The sequence below is a fragment of the Trichoplax adhaerens genome, genomic scaffold (assembly GCF_000150275.1).
Source record: "Trichoplax adhaerens TRIADscaffold_3 genomic scaffold, whole genome shotgun sequence".
Taxonomy (NCBI): domain Eukaryota; kingdom Metazoa; phylum Placozoa; class Uniplacotomia; order Trichoplacea; family Trichoplacidae; genus Trichoplax; species Trichoplax adhaerens.
Window position 1 is genome coordinate 7477668 of NW_002060945.1, and position 18337 is coordinate 7496004.

The 18337-nt window shown below is 31.2% G+C and overlaps 4 protein-coding genes across 4 annotated transcripts; all 4 read left to right on the forward strand.

Moving 5' to 3' along the window:
* Positions 1-1974: 1974 nt before the first annotated feature.
* TRIADDRAFT_54837 (uncharacterized protein) lies at positions 1975-5257 on the forward strand (the record flags this gene model as incomplete). The annotated part of the gene is made up of 2 exons (XM_002110593.1): positions 1975-2280; positions 3494-5257. 2 exons carry the CDS (start codon positions 1975-1977, stop codon positions 5255-5257), a joined length of 2070 nt encoding a protein of 689 aa, XP_002110629.1.
* Positions 5258-7600: 2343 nt separating this feature from the next.
* TRIADDRAFT_54838 (uncharacterized protein) lies at positions 7601-9875 on the forward strand (the record flags this gene model as incomplete). Its single annotated transcript, XM_002110594.1, has 2 exons — positions 7601-7963; positions 8928-9875. The coding sequence occupies 2 exons, from the start codon at positions 7601-7603 to the stop codon at positions 9873-9875; spliced, it is 1311 nt and encodes a 436-aa protein (XP_002110630.1).
* A 2081-nt stretch (positions 9876-11956) lies between these two features.
* TRIADDRAFT_54839 (uncharacterized protein) lies at positions 11957-12334 on the forward strand (the record flags this gene model as incomplete). Its single annotated transcript, XM_002110595.1, has 1 exon — positions 11957-12334. The coding sequence occupies one exon, from the start codon at positions 11957-11959 to the stop codon at positions 12332-12334; it is 378 nt and encodes a 125-aa protein (XP_002110631.1).
* A 4756-nt stretch (positions 12335-17090) lies between these two features.
* TRIADDRAFT_63787 (uncharacterized protein) lies at positions 17091-18121 on the forward strand. Its single transcript, XM_002110596.1, has 2 exons — positions 17091-17176; positions 17319-18121. The coding sequence occupies exon 2, from the start codon at positions 17333-17335 to the stop codon at positions 17750-17752; it is 420 nt and encodes a 139-aa protein (XP_002110632.1). The 5' UTR covers positions 17091-17176; positions 17319-17332; the 3' UTR covers positions 17753-18121.
* The last annotated feature ends 216 nt before the right edge of the window (positions 18122-18337 follow it).

Genomic DNA, 18337 nt, shown 5'->3' on the forward strand with positions numbered 1-18337 from the left:
GTCGATAAAAATATAAAAGGGATGAAAGTGATGAAAGAGATTTTTCCTGATCCTCTCCACATGGAGCAAAAATATTACTGGTATACAGATTTGAATGCTTACTGTTTATCTATTTTGTCTGCTTAAAATTCAAATTATAGACGTATGAAAGTATGCAAAGTTGCGAAAATTGTTTCTTGATGATATTAAAACTTTTAAATACATATTAGAGAACTTTTCATAAATGTTCTTTGCCTTACTAAATGTGTACATTAGTTTACTAGAGATGTACTATCTTCTGTTTTCTTCATCCCTGTGACAAAATTTAGTGAATGTAGCTTGAATATATTAAAATTAAGACCGATAAATTGCTGTAAGCTGCTACTCTTGAAAGGGCTGTTGTTAGAGGTCTGTAATAGAATTAGAGGGAGTATCAGTAGTTTATTTGAATATTATTTGCCTTGCAGGGAGTCATTACTGTATTATTTATTTATCTTCTGAGATACGCATAGATTATCGTACATTCTAGTTTTCATTTCCGACACCTGTTATTTAATTTACATATTTTAAACTCGATAACTTATGAAAGTAAGCTATTACAAAGAAATTTTTAGAAGGTTTCTAAGAGAACTAACAGAAAGCGTTTTCCTTTTAAGTCCTTGCATATTATTATTTGTACAGACTAAGCAATCAGTTTCTACTTAAGAGTGAATGATATATATTTAGCGGGGAGATGAAAAAAATTGTACGGCAATACTCATAAATGATATCATAGTATAATGGAGTTTCGGACTGTTCTAATATCCGAAAGCAATTATGCTTACCCGGTATACGCTTAAGTAGTTACGAAAAATTATCATACGAATAGTGCTGTCTATTGTTTAGATTGTTTATCCAGTTTTTAAATAAAGAATAATTTTGTAAACAGCTTTGATTCCAAAGAGCCGTAAAATTCATTGGCTGTTTGAATCGGTCAAGATGGTTTTATGTTATCTTTGAGTTAAAGTAAGTTATTATCATTATTTTCTATACTTAGCTTTAAAGGTGAATTGAATCTAAAGTACATAGAAAGTTTGTTGTTAAAGGTAATGATTAAATGCCATTAAGAAAAATAATGGAGAATGAATGATTGCGATAGATCAGGATAAAAAGGACAACAGTAATGTCTTGTTTCCTTAAGACCGTTTTAATTCAATACATGGAAAAATTCGTAATTTTCTTTGATATGACTGCATTAAATGTACACATAAAGTAAGCGCCCAATTTATTTCAGCATAATAGTATACCAGATAACCTGTAATAATTCTCTAAGTATATTTTGGATAGTTCTTTAGTCAACAATGTTTTACTGTTCTCTTAAATCTTTAGAAAAAGGAATGAATGTAATTTCCTGATTTACTTTCAGATTAGCTAAATTCCGAATATAAAAGTTCATCATTTAGCCATATGATTATATTCATCCATTCTTTTATTCTCGAATTGGCCTTTGTCGCCGATCGATAATTGATATAATTATCGAAATACAGGTATAAGATTGCTGAGCGAATTTCTTGTGTATTTGTCATTTTTCACATACGTGTATAAGATTTTCATCTTTTAGAACGCCGTACGGTGCAATTTTAGCTTTATTATGAAACTAGGTTAAGCTACCGTACCGGAAAATTTATTTTATTGCACTATGTAACTATGTACAGGGCTCGAGATATTATGTCTTACCTGTAGTTTGTTATAATCGATAGTGCAATACGGTATTTCAGTGTACTCAAAGTATGGGCTAGTATTATTCATAAGTAATGCACAAGGCTATTTAATTCTAAATTTTTTATATTATTGCAGTTGGTAGTGAAAAGTTATGGTGTTGATTTTAGTTAGTATTCAATGTTAACTTACATCTTTTATAAGGTACCAATAATCTTTTCAGTTTTACTGAAAAGTATTTTATTCTGAAATTAGTATATCGCCTTACAGACTATCAATAAAGATACGTACTGAAAGATGAAGATTCGCCTTTTGGCCTTGATTTTTTTACTTGTGATCTCCAATGCTTCTGCTGAAGAGATTCCATCATCAGATAAAACCGAGAATGACTTTCTCGGAAATACTGCCAGTTTTGCAGTTGACAGCATACTAGAAAACACTGAATCGGATAAAGTTGAAATGGAAGATACCAGTCTTCGCGAAGTAGAATCTCAGGAATACAAAGAAATTGATGGAAACGGTGTAACCAAGTTCGATAATGAAATAGAAGAAAATAATTCGGAAAAGGATGAAGATGATAGCATTGATGGTGAAGGCGAGCAGGTGAATATCGACTAAAAGATCGCTTAAACATTTGATATTAAGTTAGAGAGATTAGTTTATAATAAGCTATGGTACCGGTAGGTTATTAAATTTGTATGATGGTATGGAGATAGTTTATTAACTGTAGAGGATTCTTTCAGTTTAACGGGTATAAATATATGATAACTATTACTACAACTGCGATAATAGATTGAGAATTAAGTAGAAATTTTTTCGGGTATTCAAGTACGAAATAGTAGCATTCGGAACTAGCCTATTTGATCAGAAAAATATCACAGACGCGGAAAACTCTAATCTGTTAGTTGAGGATAGGTTTAATCAATCGATTATTGTAGCATGCTTAATGGAAAGGCAATAAAAAGAAATGCGCATGTTAACAGTTACCAATGTCATAGAATGATAAAGTAATCAGTTGAAAGGAATACTCGTATAGCTTTAGAAGAAATATTGTACCTGGTTATTAAAAATTGGAAATAGAGTTAATTTAAGATGAAAGATACTTGGAAGCAGTTTCGGACATTAAAGTTCCGTACCTGCTCATTGAAGTTACAATATGGGCGTTTGTTCGTATGTTAGAGTAGAAAGCTCAGTCCCTCGAATCAAGAATAATAAATTAAAACTAGGTTATGCTTTCATAGTAATTATTTATTTGAAGCGGAGTAGAAGTGATTCAATTTGAAGAATGTTAATATCAAGAGAAATTAGGCTAACTAGGGATTATTGTGGTACTTTTTGCACATGTTTATTTAAATTTCATCAGAAGTGATTAACCCATCTTTTGAATTATATCAAATATCACATAAACAAATCATTTATACCTCAACTAAGCTTAGATTTTCATCACACGCGGTATGTCTAATCGGCATGATCTAATCCTATGTAATCATGGTAATTTATATGGCAATGTATACTGGATATAGTCCAAATATTTCATCTACTAGCCTACAGTCTAGCGGCATCTAATGAAATCGTGTAATTAACGGACAAGATATTTATTCGGATAATGGGCGAAGATCGTATCTTTCAATGACTGTATTCGATCTCGGAGTCTATTGCGAGTGTTGTATGTAGATACTATGACTAATGGATTGGCTGCAATATGAAGTGGCGGCTTACAAACTTGCCTATATGTATTGTCGATAAAATCATAGAATAGTCCTAAATCTATATAACACTGATTATTATTTTTATTTATATGTTGTTTACCGTATAGAAAACTTTTAAATCATCTTGGGGCCGCCGTCGCCGTTTTCGTTGGCTTCGTCGTCATCGTCGCTATCGCCGCCAACAACCGTTTGTAAATTCTTGCTCTGGCTACATAACGAGTTTAACGCAATGCCAAAGTTCGCGTAATGCTTTGCAAAGGCAAGTTAATAGGTTAAGAAACCAAAATGCTCGCTTACGTCGAAAACTTTTCAATCAACGCTTATTAATTAGTCAATTGAAAAGTAAAAATATGCGTCTTTTTGGAAGAATAGCGATACTTAGGAGGCGACTCCTCAACTTAAGACAACGATATACTAATCTACGAGGGTGGTATAATAGTACGATTATCACCTTAAAACAAAGAATAGCGATATTACGAGCGAAAATTCTCAGACTTAGGAGGATTATTGCTGTTAAACAAGCCAAAATTAAACGATTGATTGCAGTAATTAGCGTTAAAAAATCGATTATTAGACGCCTAAAACTACGACTTATTTCTAAAGATGTCACTATACGTCGTCAGAGAACGATAATCGCCTTAAAAAATCGTAAAATTGCTACTCTACAAACTCAACTGGCCAATAAAGACAATACCATTATACAGTTATATCAAACTATTGCTACTAAAGACAGTCTCATTCAACAGCTCTATGGTAGAATAGCTACTAAAGATCGAACTATTTCTCAATTGCGTAGTACAATTAACACCAAGAATCAAGAAATCACACGACTGAAAGGAATTATCTCTAATAAGAATCATCGTATTACTCAATTGCAGCAAACTATCAGTCATAAAGATACTACTATTAGTCAACTACGACAAACTATAATTGATAAAAACGGCCAAATTACTCAATTGCAAAGTACTATCCAAAGTAAAAATGCAATAATCAATCAATTACGAGGCACAGTTGCCAATCAAGCTGCTACTATCAATCATCTGCGACAAATTGTTACTAGTAAAAACACGACCATTCAGAAATTACAGGCTAAGGTTTCTAATCAGTCTCGACTTATTGGTCAACTCAATACAACTATATTAAATCAAAAAACTCAAATTAGTCAGTTGCATGCCATTATTGCTAGTAAAAATTACACGATTGATAGTCAAAGTCAACAAATCGCTGTATTGGCTGGTCGTATTGGTAAGCTTACAGCTAGATTACGAATATTGACGGTTTCATTAGAATCTGCATCAGCAACAGCGGATACATTGCGACAAGAAATTAGAAAGCTTAACGGTAAATATGAAGTGTTACAAGCTAGAATGGAAACTCTCAATATCCAATATCAACATTCCCAAAATGAAACTGCTCATTTAAATTCGACTCTGCAAGCAAAAAATAGTCAGATAGAACAATTAAAATTAGATAAAATACAGTTAAATAAAAATATTACGACACTGACTAATCAGGCTCAAGATTTAAATCAAAAACTAGATTATCGAAATGAAGAATACAAAAATCTAACATTTAGATACGATAAAGCCGATATTTGCTGCCAGGCTTGTAACAGAAAACCCATACCCGATAATCCGTTTAATGTAATATCGAATGGTAGTACTAAAAATAAAGATGAAAAGGCTTTTCAAGCTTTGCTGGAAAATGAATTGAATGAAGAGAATATTTCGGAAAACAAGATAGATGAGAAATCGTCAGAAATTGAATCGAAGAAGGAAGATTTGGTTGATAATCTGTTTAAGAAAGAATTTAAAGAGGACTCTTTGGAAAATGAGTTTGATCTATGGCAGACAAAGACTGATAAATCATAGTAATGGCTGATAAGTTGCATACGTACTTATTTAGTGTCCTCGTATGCAAGAATAAATTATAGCGTAGACATGTAATGAGAATGTAGAAAGATTAAAATTTATAAATTGTTTGGATGATGTTTAATTAAAGATTTAGCTTTCAAGTGTAAAAGTTAAGTATTAAGCATCGACTTTTATACATATTTTAAAGTGATTTTGCTATATAAATATACATTCACTTGTGATGTATCCGATAAACTTAGGGTAAATCTAGTAACGCATTATTAAAATGATCACTCGGTTCATTACTCTTTTTCTGTTTGTATACTTGTATTTGAAAGCTATACCTTACAGTTCTCTTTTAGGAAAAAACTTTTATAATTATAATGATGCAAATTACATCATTAGTTTAACGGCGCTATCATGTTGTCTATGGTCTTCTTATAGTATCTTAGTGAATTACTGGTAATATACTTTACGTGTATGAGTATGTGTGCAAAGTCCATCAATAAAAAGAGTATGAATTTTCTCTATATCAATATTGTGTTCTATAATTTTAGAAAACGGATCTTACATTATATCCTAAATTTATTCCATATCAATAACATTTGGATGCATACAACTTTTATAGGATAGATACCATGGGATGCCAGCAGTTTAATGTGCAAGTTTTAAAGCTAGACAAAGCTACGAAATAGACTATGGTAGAATATCATTTTTAGAAGGTTTATAGCAGAAATGATGGAAATAGTTTTTTCTTGAGTATTTTTCGTTTTAAAATTTCTTCTAATTAGTTAAAATTTTCGGTCTGCATGATTTAATATAATAGCTTTTTTAGCTTTTACTAAGTCAAAATGATAGACTTACTGACAACAAAAAATTTGGTAGGAGAGCACAATGATAGAAAGCTCGTACTTGTCAGCTTCTTAATACCGTAGATGCTATGAACCTGTTTTATGCAGATATATTACAGTATTATTTTGATCCCGTTGACTGCAGTATAGAATATTTATTTCATTAACAGTTCCATTGCTATAACAGTAGATCAGGATGTTTTCCTATTCTCAGATGTTCTGTTCAGGCGTTGTTGTTACATTGTTATTATTAGGAACATTAATGGACTTATTTATTAATCAATTGGGGAAATTTCTGCAAATGCCTTCGTTAAATAATTAAATAGGAAACAATGTGTATTGCAGTTCATTGTAATATCCACACTTCTATTGAAAAGCTGTTCGTAAGATGAAAGGAAAATTATACTTACAATATCAGTTTAAGCACTAGAATTAGAAAGATAGTTTTATTGAGTGACAACAACGTGGTAGATTTGCTAAATTAATGAAGAAAAGGTACAGATACTTTGCAGTATCTTCTCATATCACAACTAGGGTTAATAGTTACAACCTCAGCTAGGACAATAAATAAAGATGCTCTACATTATCTTTAGACTATAACAATCGACCCTCATTGCGTTTATTCCCTATCGTCAGCTTCAAAAGGATATTTCAAAGACCATTGCAGGGAATGGACAGTTATCATAGACCAAAGTTTTGCAATGACATTTAGTTTTCGTGAAATTCTTTTATTTAAAATCACGGAAAATTATAACATGACAATATTTAATATAAAGGTAAAATAAGAGCATAGTCTTGGACTCTTTTTATAATGGAATAATTTTCAATAATCCAAATATTTATTTTAAACAATTTAGAAGTCAACAAATATTGTATCGATCTTATTAAAATCTTGGAAAAGCAATGAATGGATTTCATGGGTTACTTTCATATAAGCGAATTTTTCGAAAGGTATAAAATTGAAACATTCGAACAAGCAATCTAATTCCTTTATTTCAATTCTCGAGATTGGATGGAGTAGCAGGTCAATAATTCTCGAAGCTATAGGTATGAATAAAGATTGCTTCTACAAACGTTGTCTGCATTAGCTGTATTTCATACTGGAAATTTTATCTTGTAAAATGCGATAAAGTTTCAATTTTATTGTGAAATTAGGCAAGTTACCGTACAATTAAGTTACTTGATGAAATTACCGTATATTATTGTGCTCTGTACGAGACTTACATCTGTCTTAGCATCGCTTTCGATGATACCGCATCTTATAATTTTAATTTTATTCATGGTACAGGTAGGTATTTTTGGCCGGTAGAAGTTTATATCCTAACTTTAAAGTTTATACTATCGTAATTGTTAGTAATCGTAGGGTTTTGGCGTCTGGTTAGCATTTAATATTAACTTTATTCTGTTATAGTATAGCAGTGATTATTATAGTTTTTGCTGCAATTAATTATATTTCTTATGATTCAATTAATTACCTTATAGCCTGTTATAAAAAACGACGTGCTGCAAGATGAATATTCGTTTCTTGACCCTGATTTGCCTACTAGTTATCTCGAAAGCATATACTGATGAGATTCCGTCATCGGATGAAAAAGATTATGATTTCTTCAGAAATACCGCTTATTCTGCGGTAGATCACGTATTAAGTAATGAGGCCAAAAAAGAAAATGACGAAGATAACGTTGATAATAAGAATACCGAATCGGATATGGCTACTATGGAAGATGCTTGTTTTGACGAAGTGGAAATAAAGGATGGTGAAGAAATTATCACTGAAAATGGCTCAAATGCTTTAGAAAAGTTTGATAATGAAATCGCTAACGATAATACGGAAAGGGATGGAGACGATAGCATTAATGATGAAGATAAGCAGGTACTATACATATCGACTAAAGAAACCGATTATGATATTTAATATTTATGAGGATTGGTTGTTCCTACGAAAAAGTACAGTTCAATTTATATGGTACCTTATGTATCCTATGTGGGGTATGAAAGATTCTCTTAACGCAATGTATATGAGTATAGGCTATTGCTATTACAACGATTATCGCAATTTCAGTAAAGAGTAAAAATTATTACGGGTACTTTAGTACAAAATCATTATTAAAGCTATTTTTATGATATAGCAAAGAATGATTTCTTTCATTAAGACAAATGTTTAAAGTCGCAATTTCCCGTACTATATAGTATTAATGCATGCTAATTGAAATGAATGATTACCAGTACAGTATGCTTATTAAGAATAAAATAAGAAGGAAAACTGTCTTGGAAGTCATTTACCGTATGAAAATACGAAGTTACTAGTTCAAAGGGATTCACCTTGGAAATTGTACCATAATGTATCTGGTTGTTGCAAATAGAATTTACGATAGAGGATATTTCGAAATCGAATTCAACTAGTAAATAGTATCATAATATACCGTATTTAGCTGTTTGTAATAGAATTTTCGATAGAGGATATTTCGAAATCTTTGGCGATATCATAGTATATGCCTATTAGAGATGAAATAAGATACATTAATCTATAAAATATAATAATCATTCATCAGTTTAAGCTAATTTACGTTAGATTTTCGCGATATCGGTGCTTGTTCGGTTGTTAGAGTAGGAAGTTTAGTCCTTTTATGAGATTGTTAAAACTGTGAAAACAAGTTTAGATTTCAAGACGCGCGCAGTACCCTTTTATATCGAAATGTAATAAAATTTCTCCATCCTAAACAATATTGCTATCATAAGCAACAAATATTTCTCTATAGAAACCATGGAATGGCTCTATCTATTGATTCTACAGTAAATAAACTGTGTCGGTATATTCTATCTTTTAATACCTATAGAATTCAGCTTCTCGGCATCGTCGTCCACGGCGGCGACATAGTCAAAATTCAGGTAATGCTTTACGAAGGCAAGCTAACCAGGTGAGAAGACAAAATATTCATTCACGTCGAAGGATTCACTCTCAATGGGCTCCCAATCGTCGATGCAAAGTCACAACTGCGTGTCTTATTCGAAAAGTAACAAGGCTTAAGGGACAACTTACTACCGTAAACAATCAATATAGCAGTCTACTAGTATGTTGTAAAATGCAGCTCACTGTATTAAAGCAAAAAATAAAACATCTACAATCAAAAATCACCCGTAAAGATGCGATTATTGCCGCGAAAGAAGCTAAAATCATTTTATTGAAAAGTCAAGCTGCAAAGGTGAACAGATTGCGACGAAAAGTTCGAAGACTAAAAGTGAAAAATCAGACCTTAAAAGCCTCGATGGCAACTGTTAATGCCCAACATCAATATGTTCGAAATGAAAGTATCCGCTTAAATTCGACTTTACAAGCTAAAAATAGTCAGATTGAACGATTGAAATTAGATAAAATAGAGTTGAGTAAAAATATTTCTATATTGACGAATCAAACTCGAGATTTGAATCAAAAATTGGACCATCAAAATGAAGAATACAAAAATCTGACCGCAAGATACGATAAAGCTAATATTTGTTGCCAGGCTTGTAATGGAAAACCAATTTCTGATAATCCGTTTAATATAACGGCGACTACTAATAGAACCGAAAATGAAGATGAAGAGGCTTTTCAAAGTGTGTTGGATAATAAGCTGAATGAAGAGAATATATCGAAAAATGGGATTGATAGGAAATCTTTAGAAATTGTATCGGAAAAGAAAGATTCGAATGAGAATCGTTCTGAAAGGCAATTTGAATCGAAAAAGAAAAGTTTGCGCGATGATCTCTCCGAAGAAGAATTTAATAGGGATTTTTTTGAAAAATGAGTTTAATCTAATGCAGACCAGTAAGTCTGAGCAATAACTAATTACATATATATACAGGAATAAATTGAGGGACGGACACGTAATAGAAATATCGAGTAGATTAAACTCCTTACAACTGTCCTGGAATATAGACTTATCTTTCAGACGTAAGAATTAAGTATAATTGTTCATTTCTGTCTATACACTTGCATCTGGAAGCTGTGCCTCATATATCTCATTTAGGATAAAACTTAACCTTAGTAATTATCATAATAATTGTGATTGATCATAATTATTTATAGTATTCTAAAATTGTATTGTTTAGATTTGCTTATTCTACGTGTTCATTTTGCATCTATACCACGTATATTAATTAATCTACAGACCTATAACATGTAATTATTCCATGTTGCAAGTGTGACCGACCACGTGTATAAGCCGCCACTTTCAGATCAATAAAGATAGAGTAGGAGTGCAAAATTTGTTTTACAAGAACTTCAACTATTTGATCAATTTTCTGTCTCCCCTACGAATTGAGAGTAGCACTTCAATACGACTGCTAGTATCGACTCTACGTATGAAATTAAACATAAGTTTGCAGTTTGAATTTATGTGAAAATTTTCGATACTGCTACGTGTTGCTGATACTGAAGAGTATGCTACAGAAATTCGGAAGGTTGCATAATAAAACCCGGCACTCTCATTTTTAATTAACGTAAAACAAAATAAGTCCATGCCACTGGGAGGTTTTTAACTTACAGAGATAAGTAGTTACACCAAATTTCATGGGCTTACAGGTCTTTTCCATCATATTCCTGTTAATGGTTGATTTGCAACAGCGATACGAGAAATCAATTGGACGAAAGGTTGTGTAATAGAATGGGATTATTTAATGAAATAATCGAAATATAGTGACGCTAAGCTAAAGGAATCTATCCTGTAAAATTAACCTAGGTGGAACTGATAGTTTAGCTAAGCTAACAGTAATCTTTCCTTCAAAAGATGTGGTGTAAGAGATGAACATAAATATCATATTTGATAATCTATAGAATGAAAATTAACGATCAAATAACAGAATGAAACTATTTAAATTGTCGAAATAGTTTTATCCCTCTGAAGTTTAATGTAACATAAAAAGTAAACGAAACGTAATTAAAGCTTAGTCTAAGACTAAATTCTACGCAAATAAAGAATATAGAATCATATTGGAGATATAGCAGTTATTAAAGTTCGATCAATTGGGTTAATGATGTGTTCCGGCACAACACTGGTATGTTCATAGACAGTAATAGCAAGAAGTTATTTAAACATCAAAGGATTACGATACAATTATTCTAATAATCCGATAGAATGCTGTTTGAAAAATGAATGAAAAGAAGCCTAATTAATGGCCATTCTATAATTAGCTTACTCTAATCGCTATCTTAAATAATATTATAAGCGATGGACAATATAATGATATCTTATTACAATCAATTAAATAGAAATTAATAATAATCTCATGGTATGAAGTTATTTCAAGATAGCAATTGCTAGCTAGTGAGTATACTAGTAAATTTTAACTTCTAAACTGTAATTATAATTAATATATATATATTAACATATATATATATATGATTGACAAGAAGAAAGAGATACTAATTAACAGTAAAGGTTGTACATTGAACGAATAATCAAAGCATTATCCTCTCGATGATATGACAGAATCTGAAATGAAAAATAAGCTGAAAAGTAAATAAGGCGTAGTTTAGTCGCTATCTTGAATTCTTTTAGAAAATATGCCTTTAAAGAATTAAGAAATTTACTTTCTATTTACATTGCGTTTTCTAAATTACCTTATAAAAGCAGTTACGTTCCTGTTATCATTTCATTCTTCATAGGAGTCGTTCGGTAGTTTTTCTTGTTTTTTTCTATCGTAACTAACAGGTATGTTATAGTATCTTTAATGTTTTTCTTCATCTCTTCTACATTCATCTTCTACGACTTTAATGCAGTCTGAATATGAATAGTGTTTCGATTTTAGTTCATTTCAAACTTTCAAAACTTTCTTTTTCTGTGTAATCAGACTTTACAAGAGCTATAAAAATATCCTTATAGCGATCATGGTTCTACCATCGAATAACGGCTTAGTTGTACTGGTGTTATTGGTAGCTTCTTCACCAATTGGGGACGTAATTGCATTGACTAATGAAGATATATCAGACAGAAAACAAATTTTCAATGCCTTAGATGAACAAATGAGCAATCATGTTGATGAAATGGAACCTATTGATTTTTTGAATCTCCAGCGAGAATTTGATGACACGCAAGAAGAACAAGATAGTTTCCTTTATGGACTACAAGATAAAAACGAGATTGAAGACAAGAGTGAGATTAATCCTTGGTGTAATTTCAAGGAAACGAACAAGAATATGGAGAATCAGAATAATTTAATCAATCCAAAGATGGTCCCTACTAAGAACAAGGTGATTTTCCTGTGATATGGATTTTTTCAAATTAAAATATTTTTTATGAGTTTGATAGCGAAAATTACAATATCCTTATAGTAAATAATAAATCCATAAATAATATTTTAACAGTGTGTTTCTTACTTTACTACTCAATGATCTACAGAAAATGAGGATATCATGGGGTCAACGACAGCGGCTTCGATATTTTGCCTATCGTAGAACTATATCTCAGAATGCCGGCGGTACAGTAGTTTTGACTGCACGAAGACGAAGTTCAAGTATACGACACAGATCTACTTCCATACGACGTAGAAATTGGAAACCTTCTTACCCTTTATTTTTGATATGAGATTTACGATATCGAATGAAACCATAAATATCTCATACCACCCATGCTGTAAGTCTTTCATAATATCCCATAAACAAATGCACTGCCTACACGTACACTAAAAACATTCTGCGATTTTATACATAAATAATAAACTGTAAATCAACTGGTTTGAAGTTTTAATACAGTCTAGCATATCTAATAGATAATTCTGCTTTATCTTGTTATGGATTTTGATAGACTATACGAAAATCTTCTTGCTTGATCATTAATAAAATATAGTCAATAAAAATAGATTTTACTTGCGCGAAAAATTTACTTTTGCGATGCATCCGATAGTTTACATGTCATTAATGGTATGATAGATAATCGTACCTTGAAAAGAATATCAACTAAGATTGTTTTTCCTATAATTTCATCTAAGCTAATAAAATATGGCTTAGGCATGAAAGAAAACGGACTGCAATGGCTGTAGACTAACGTTTTAATAAAATTGATTTGTTTCCCTACGTCATCAACTTTTTGATACTTTATCCATGCACGGTGCTTCGTAATATTACTTTTTAGAGCGAAATAAAACTGCCACAATTTGTATGTAGTTTACTAATATAAAATGTATTCTAGTATACTTTTGCTTAACCTCATTCATTTACAAATATCATGGAGATTTTAGGTTCGACATATAAGTATTGATGATCTCGCAAGTTTATGTGAGTTTATTCATGGCTCATTTCCAGATGAGATAAATACAGAGTTAAAACGACTTTTCTCTCTGATTAACTATACACGGTAGAGTACGATATCTAATAAAGGAAAAGAGGAAAATGATTCTGTATACACCGTTTGCTATCCAGAATTTTTCAATAGTTTACATTTGATATATACTGACATAAATTATTACCACTTTTGAAATGTTGACATTATCATTTCCTTTATGACTTGGTAAACTTTATTACACATTTTACAAATGCATACGAAATAATATACGCCTACACTAGAAGTATGGCACTCAAATTAGTCCTAGCTCATGCAGTATACATTACATTATACTTTCTTAATTCAGTCTGGTTACGCATCTGCCCAGTAATCGAATGTGCAAGTTTTAAGTAATACTACACTACATTTCCCCAACTATTTAGGAGTATGTCCATGGCAAACTAATTTTGCAACTTGTTTACCATAATTATCGTAGAAATGTTCTAGATTATTTCATTACTATCGTAATATAGAATTATGGCGTTTCCTCGACGAATTTTGAAGCTAGCATTCTTATCCACCTTTAAATTCCTGCCATCGCGACTGAAGGCCTTTTACCAAATATCTGAAAGCTGTGATGGCGCAGTTTCTAAACAATTCGCTAGACGAGATATCAGTAAAGAATTTCAGATGTGTGAGTATTAAAGATAAGTAAATTAATAAAGGATGGTGAGGGAATTAGAGCTACTTACAAATAAGATATTTCTTACATAAATGAATAGAATTTCGAAAAAAATGTCGACTTTCTAATCTACGATTCTTAATTTGGTTACTAGGAAGTAAAGGAATATTTAAATTGTCCAAGAAAGACGTTTCAAGGTTGTAGTGCTTGGGTTCAACAATCCCTAATTATACACACATAATACGAATAGTATAAGTACACCGTTTCATCAACAGCAATCATGAAATTACCGTATAAGTATCGTAGACTATTCTACTTCTTAATACTACCGTACTTCAATTACTACTGTAATTAGCTGAAACTACTACAGGAGTGTATCGATTTGAGCAGAAATTTTAGTTAAATTTAATTTGTACTGTAAATTATTTTTGGAGCTTCACATACGATTAGGATTAAATTCATGTCAGTAATTGAACAGTGATAAAAATAGATAAATTAATTGAAGCCTAATTGATAAATAACCAACGAGTACACTTACAAAAACATACGGTAAAGGATTTTCCACTAATGCTGTATCTAGAGCATTCATGTTTTAGCTGTCATCTAATCACTCCAACTCTATGATATCGTACAAATAGCGATCTAATGCCATGTAAGCCTGTATAAATCAGACCTTCATTGCTGCGAAGACAGTATATTTCAAGGTTAACTTTTACATAACACTTAGCATCCTGTAGATTAGCATTTTCATTAGCTGTTATTGATAATAATAAAAATATTGTTGCTGTGTGGGCGATCTGCTATAGCTTATTCCGCTCATTAAGTATGTCAAACTCAATTTTTAAGATAATACACCCTTCCATATTTAATTACAGACCCTTCAAGTTGGCTAGTCAGTCTTTTTTTACAACATCTTTATTACGAATATTATTTATTAGTAGATTAGAATCTAATGTGATTCATACTACTACTTCCTTTCTCCCGTTACTATTTTCACAACATATACAATTACGCTTAAATCTATTTATGATTGTTATAAAATTAGTTTATGTCTCAATAAGCGTTTTCAAAATTTAAAATTAAGAGTATATTTTTAATTCCGTCCCAGTAAATAAAATCGGAGGTTACTACTTTCATTATATTAACAGATCACACGACAAGATCATCGGATATAATACAGCAACAGTAATAACTTAAGCTATAATCTGATATGAATGCTTTACCCAAAATCATTGCTTTAGATTTGATACAAGAGCAAATGGATTGTTTACACTATTTCATTCGTTGATCCATACGCGTTCATCGCATATTTATTGATTTATTTTCCCGAGATTGAATCGAACCTTATCACAAATATGCCCATGCCACTCTCTTTGTAAAATATAGGGTAATGTGTTATAGAATTAGCAGTAGACTTCTTTTTTAATTGCCCTACGATTCTGATCATGAAATAATTTAGCCTAGTTATTATCCTGGAATAGTATCTTACATTGAGAAAGTCCCTTTGCAGCAAATTATCATATTGTAGGAATGCAGTAATCATGAGATCATGGATTACTGCGCTTTCTCCTTTTTGTTATGTAAATATCTATTATTTGGAATAATAGTAAACGGAAAGCAGTTTTTCTCTTAACGATACATGTCATCCCGTTTTTCGATCGTTAATGTTGCAAACCAGTTTTGCAACCAAGGTAATATACATAATCGCAATAGCTCTTACTGTAAGTAGTTAGTCTCAACTACGATATCTTCTAAGAACATTATATTTATTAAACCTAGCATGAGACCAAGACTTGATCAAATCATGACTATTCTATAAATATCTATCTTTAGCAATAGTTTGTATCGTGACAATAGATATCAATTAATAATAGTTTCACAAATACAAAGATTATATAGCACCTGAATATCGAGAAACACCTAACTTTCGATAAAACTGCCCTGGATCAGAATTTAAGATCTATTTTACACTTATAATTTAATCATTATAAACTGATTATGGCGATTAGCTGTACTGTATAGAAGATAAATAGATAAGCTTTTCGAATTTTATTAGAAGGTTTTTGAAACGAGCTGAATGGTAATCGATACTTATAGTTTAAGAATACAGAACCAAATCGAAAATTTCATCCTAGTTATTCGTTAAACTGAAGATATTATATAATTAAATCATAAATTGATAAGCATTACGTAAAATTATATTTTATTTTATATTTCGTATTATTTTTTTATTCTTATAAAAGCAAAGAAAGCATAGGGTTAAAATGCTAGGTTTAGTTAGTTGTGTCTATCGAAAGTATTTACTTTATTTGTATTCTATCGAAATCTATTCCATATTAGTGACGCATGATAAAGTAGGAGTATGTTGATAAAGGTTCCGGCAATTCTATCGAATTATGATCATTCATTCGAAAGTCGGCTTGATTTCTCTAATGAATATATTGAGAAGAACAGAGATCTTCGTATCGTGTTTGGTTATGAAAGTTCTATACCGATTGTAATAATTTCTTTGCATTGGGTTAACAATAAGCTCAATATTGAACATAGAAATGAACTACAAAATATCACCGTCCTCTATTCTACTTAATATTGTTCATGATGATCCTTGATCTACCATACCAATCGAAATATTACTGACTATAACGAAGATGATAGCTACAATTTATGCAAAACTAGTATATTGTAAATTAATTCTTTTTAATTTACTGTTGGCCATCAGAATACTTTCTATCATTATTGTAAATAGCGTTTAATATACGGAAACGAAACATGAGAAAGAAATTTTACGTTTGGCTTGCATAAATCTTATACACTCTTCGAAAGTAATAATTGCGATTTAATTCTCCAATAATACGGATATACTTAGTGAAATGTGAATAGATACGGTATGTATTCGTACCGGTTCATCATCCAGCTTTTAAATCAATTTCTTCGTTATTATGAAGTCATTAAATTTGTTCTGGATCATAATAGCTTTGATAATTATGCGTTCACCATGAAACAACAATACGCTCACTCTTAACTTTCGATAAGCTAAGACACTAAAGAGATATAAATTAGCTGTAGGTTAACAACTCTCCGCATTTTAGTTCTGCTATCTGACAACTTGTTCATAGTCAGTTTTATCCTGAAGGATTATCACCATTAATCAAATTAATAGCTATTGGTAAGTATCTTACGTAATGTTTTAGAATATCTTTGTAAAAATTCAATTATCAGTCTTTCTTATCACAGATGTGGACAACTAAGTTTGATCAACCAGTGATCTAAGTAATAAACTCTCTGCATTTATTGCTTATATCGAATAGAATAACCAACCATCATGAAGTCGTGCGCTGTCTTTCTGCTTTGCATGTTTATGTCCATGGTTCTTTCCATTTCGGCGGAAGAATTATCAGTAAATGATGCTGAAAATCTTGGAGATAAATTTAATCTCGGTGATGTACCCGATTTGAAGGACATGGACGAATTAAAAGAAGAAAAACAAGAGGAAATAGATGAACAAAAATCCAAGGAAAGTGATCAAAAAGTCAATGAATTGCTTAAAGAAGCTAAAAGAATAGAAAAAGAGATTGAATCTTTAAATAGACAGCTCGATAATGAAGTAAAGGATGCGAAGGACCTTTCAGAAACAAAAAGCAATCTTGAGAATGAGAAAAATGGAATGAGTTCACTCTCTGAGGAGGCATTGGAAGATAAGGAAATGTCTGATGAATCAGATAAAAGTCCTGAATACGAGTAAAATTTTCAGGAGAAAGAAACTTTCTAACAAAGTGTAAGGATAATGATTAAGGTTATAGACATCCTTTCAAGTATTTTACATTAAATTCAGTGATAATATTCATTAGCTACAAAAGCTTAAATTCATGATTTCACTACCGTAGCTTTGGACATTAGTAGCCTTTTAGTTTTTCTTAATTTAGCTTTAGACTTGAGACGTCTTGCTCTAATCAGTGAACAACAATGCTTGTAAAATTCAATGAACAACTTTAGCTAAGTATTTTCTACTGGTCAAAATATGATTTGGAAGAAAAATTTTCAACGGAATTTTATTGAATTATGTTTATGATTGTAATAGAAATTAATTGGAACAATGACAGCAAATGTAGCATAACTAGACTGTTAATAAATCATTTATTTTCAAAATTGCAAGACTTGAAAGGCTGTTTTATGCGAACCTAGATATACTGCTTTATCATTTTAGTTGCTATTTTATTTACAGAATTTATTCAATAGCTACAGTGTATACGGGATTGCATCTGTCAACTTTAAACCAGTTCTATCCTAATTATCCTTGCTGCCTCAATTAGCTTCTTGTAACTTAATT

Coding starts and splice junctions, on each gene's coding strand:
- TRIADDRAFT_63787 (XM_002110596.1), top strand. CDS start 17,333: ATGAAGTCGTGCGCTGTCTTTCTGCTTTGCATGTTTATGTCCATGGTT.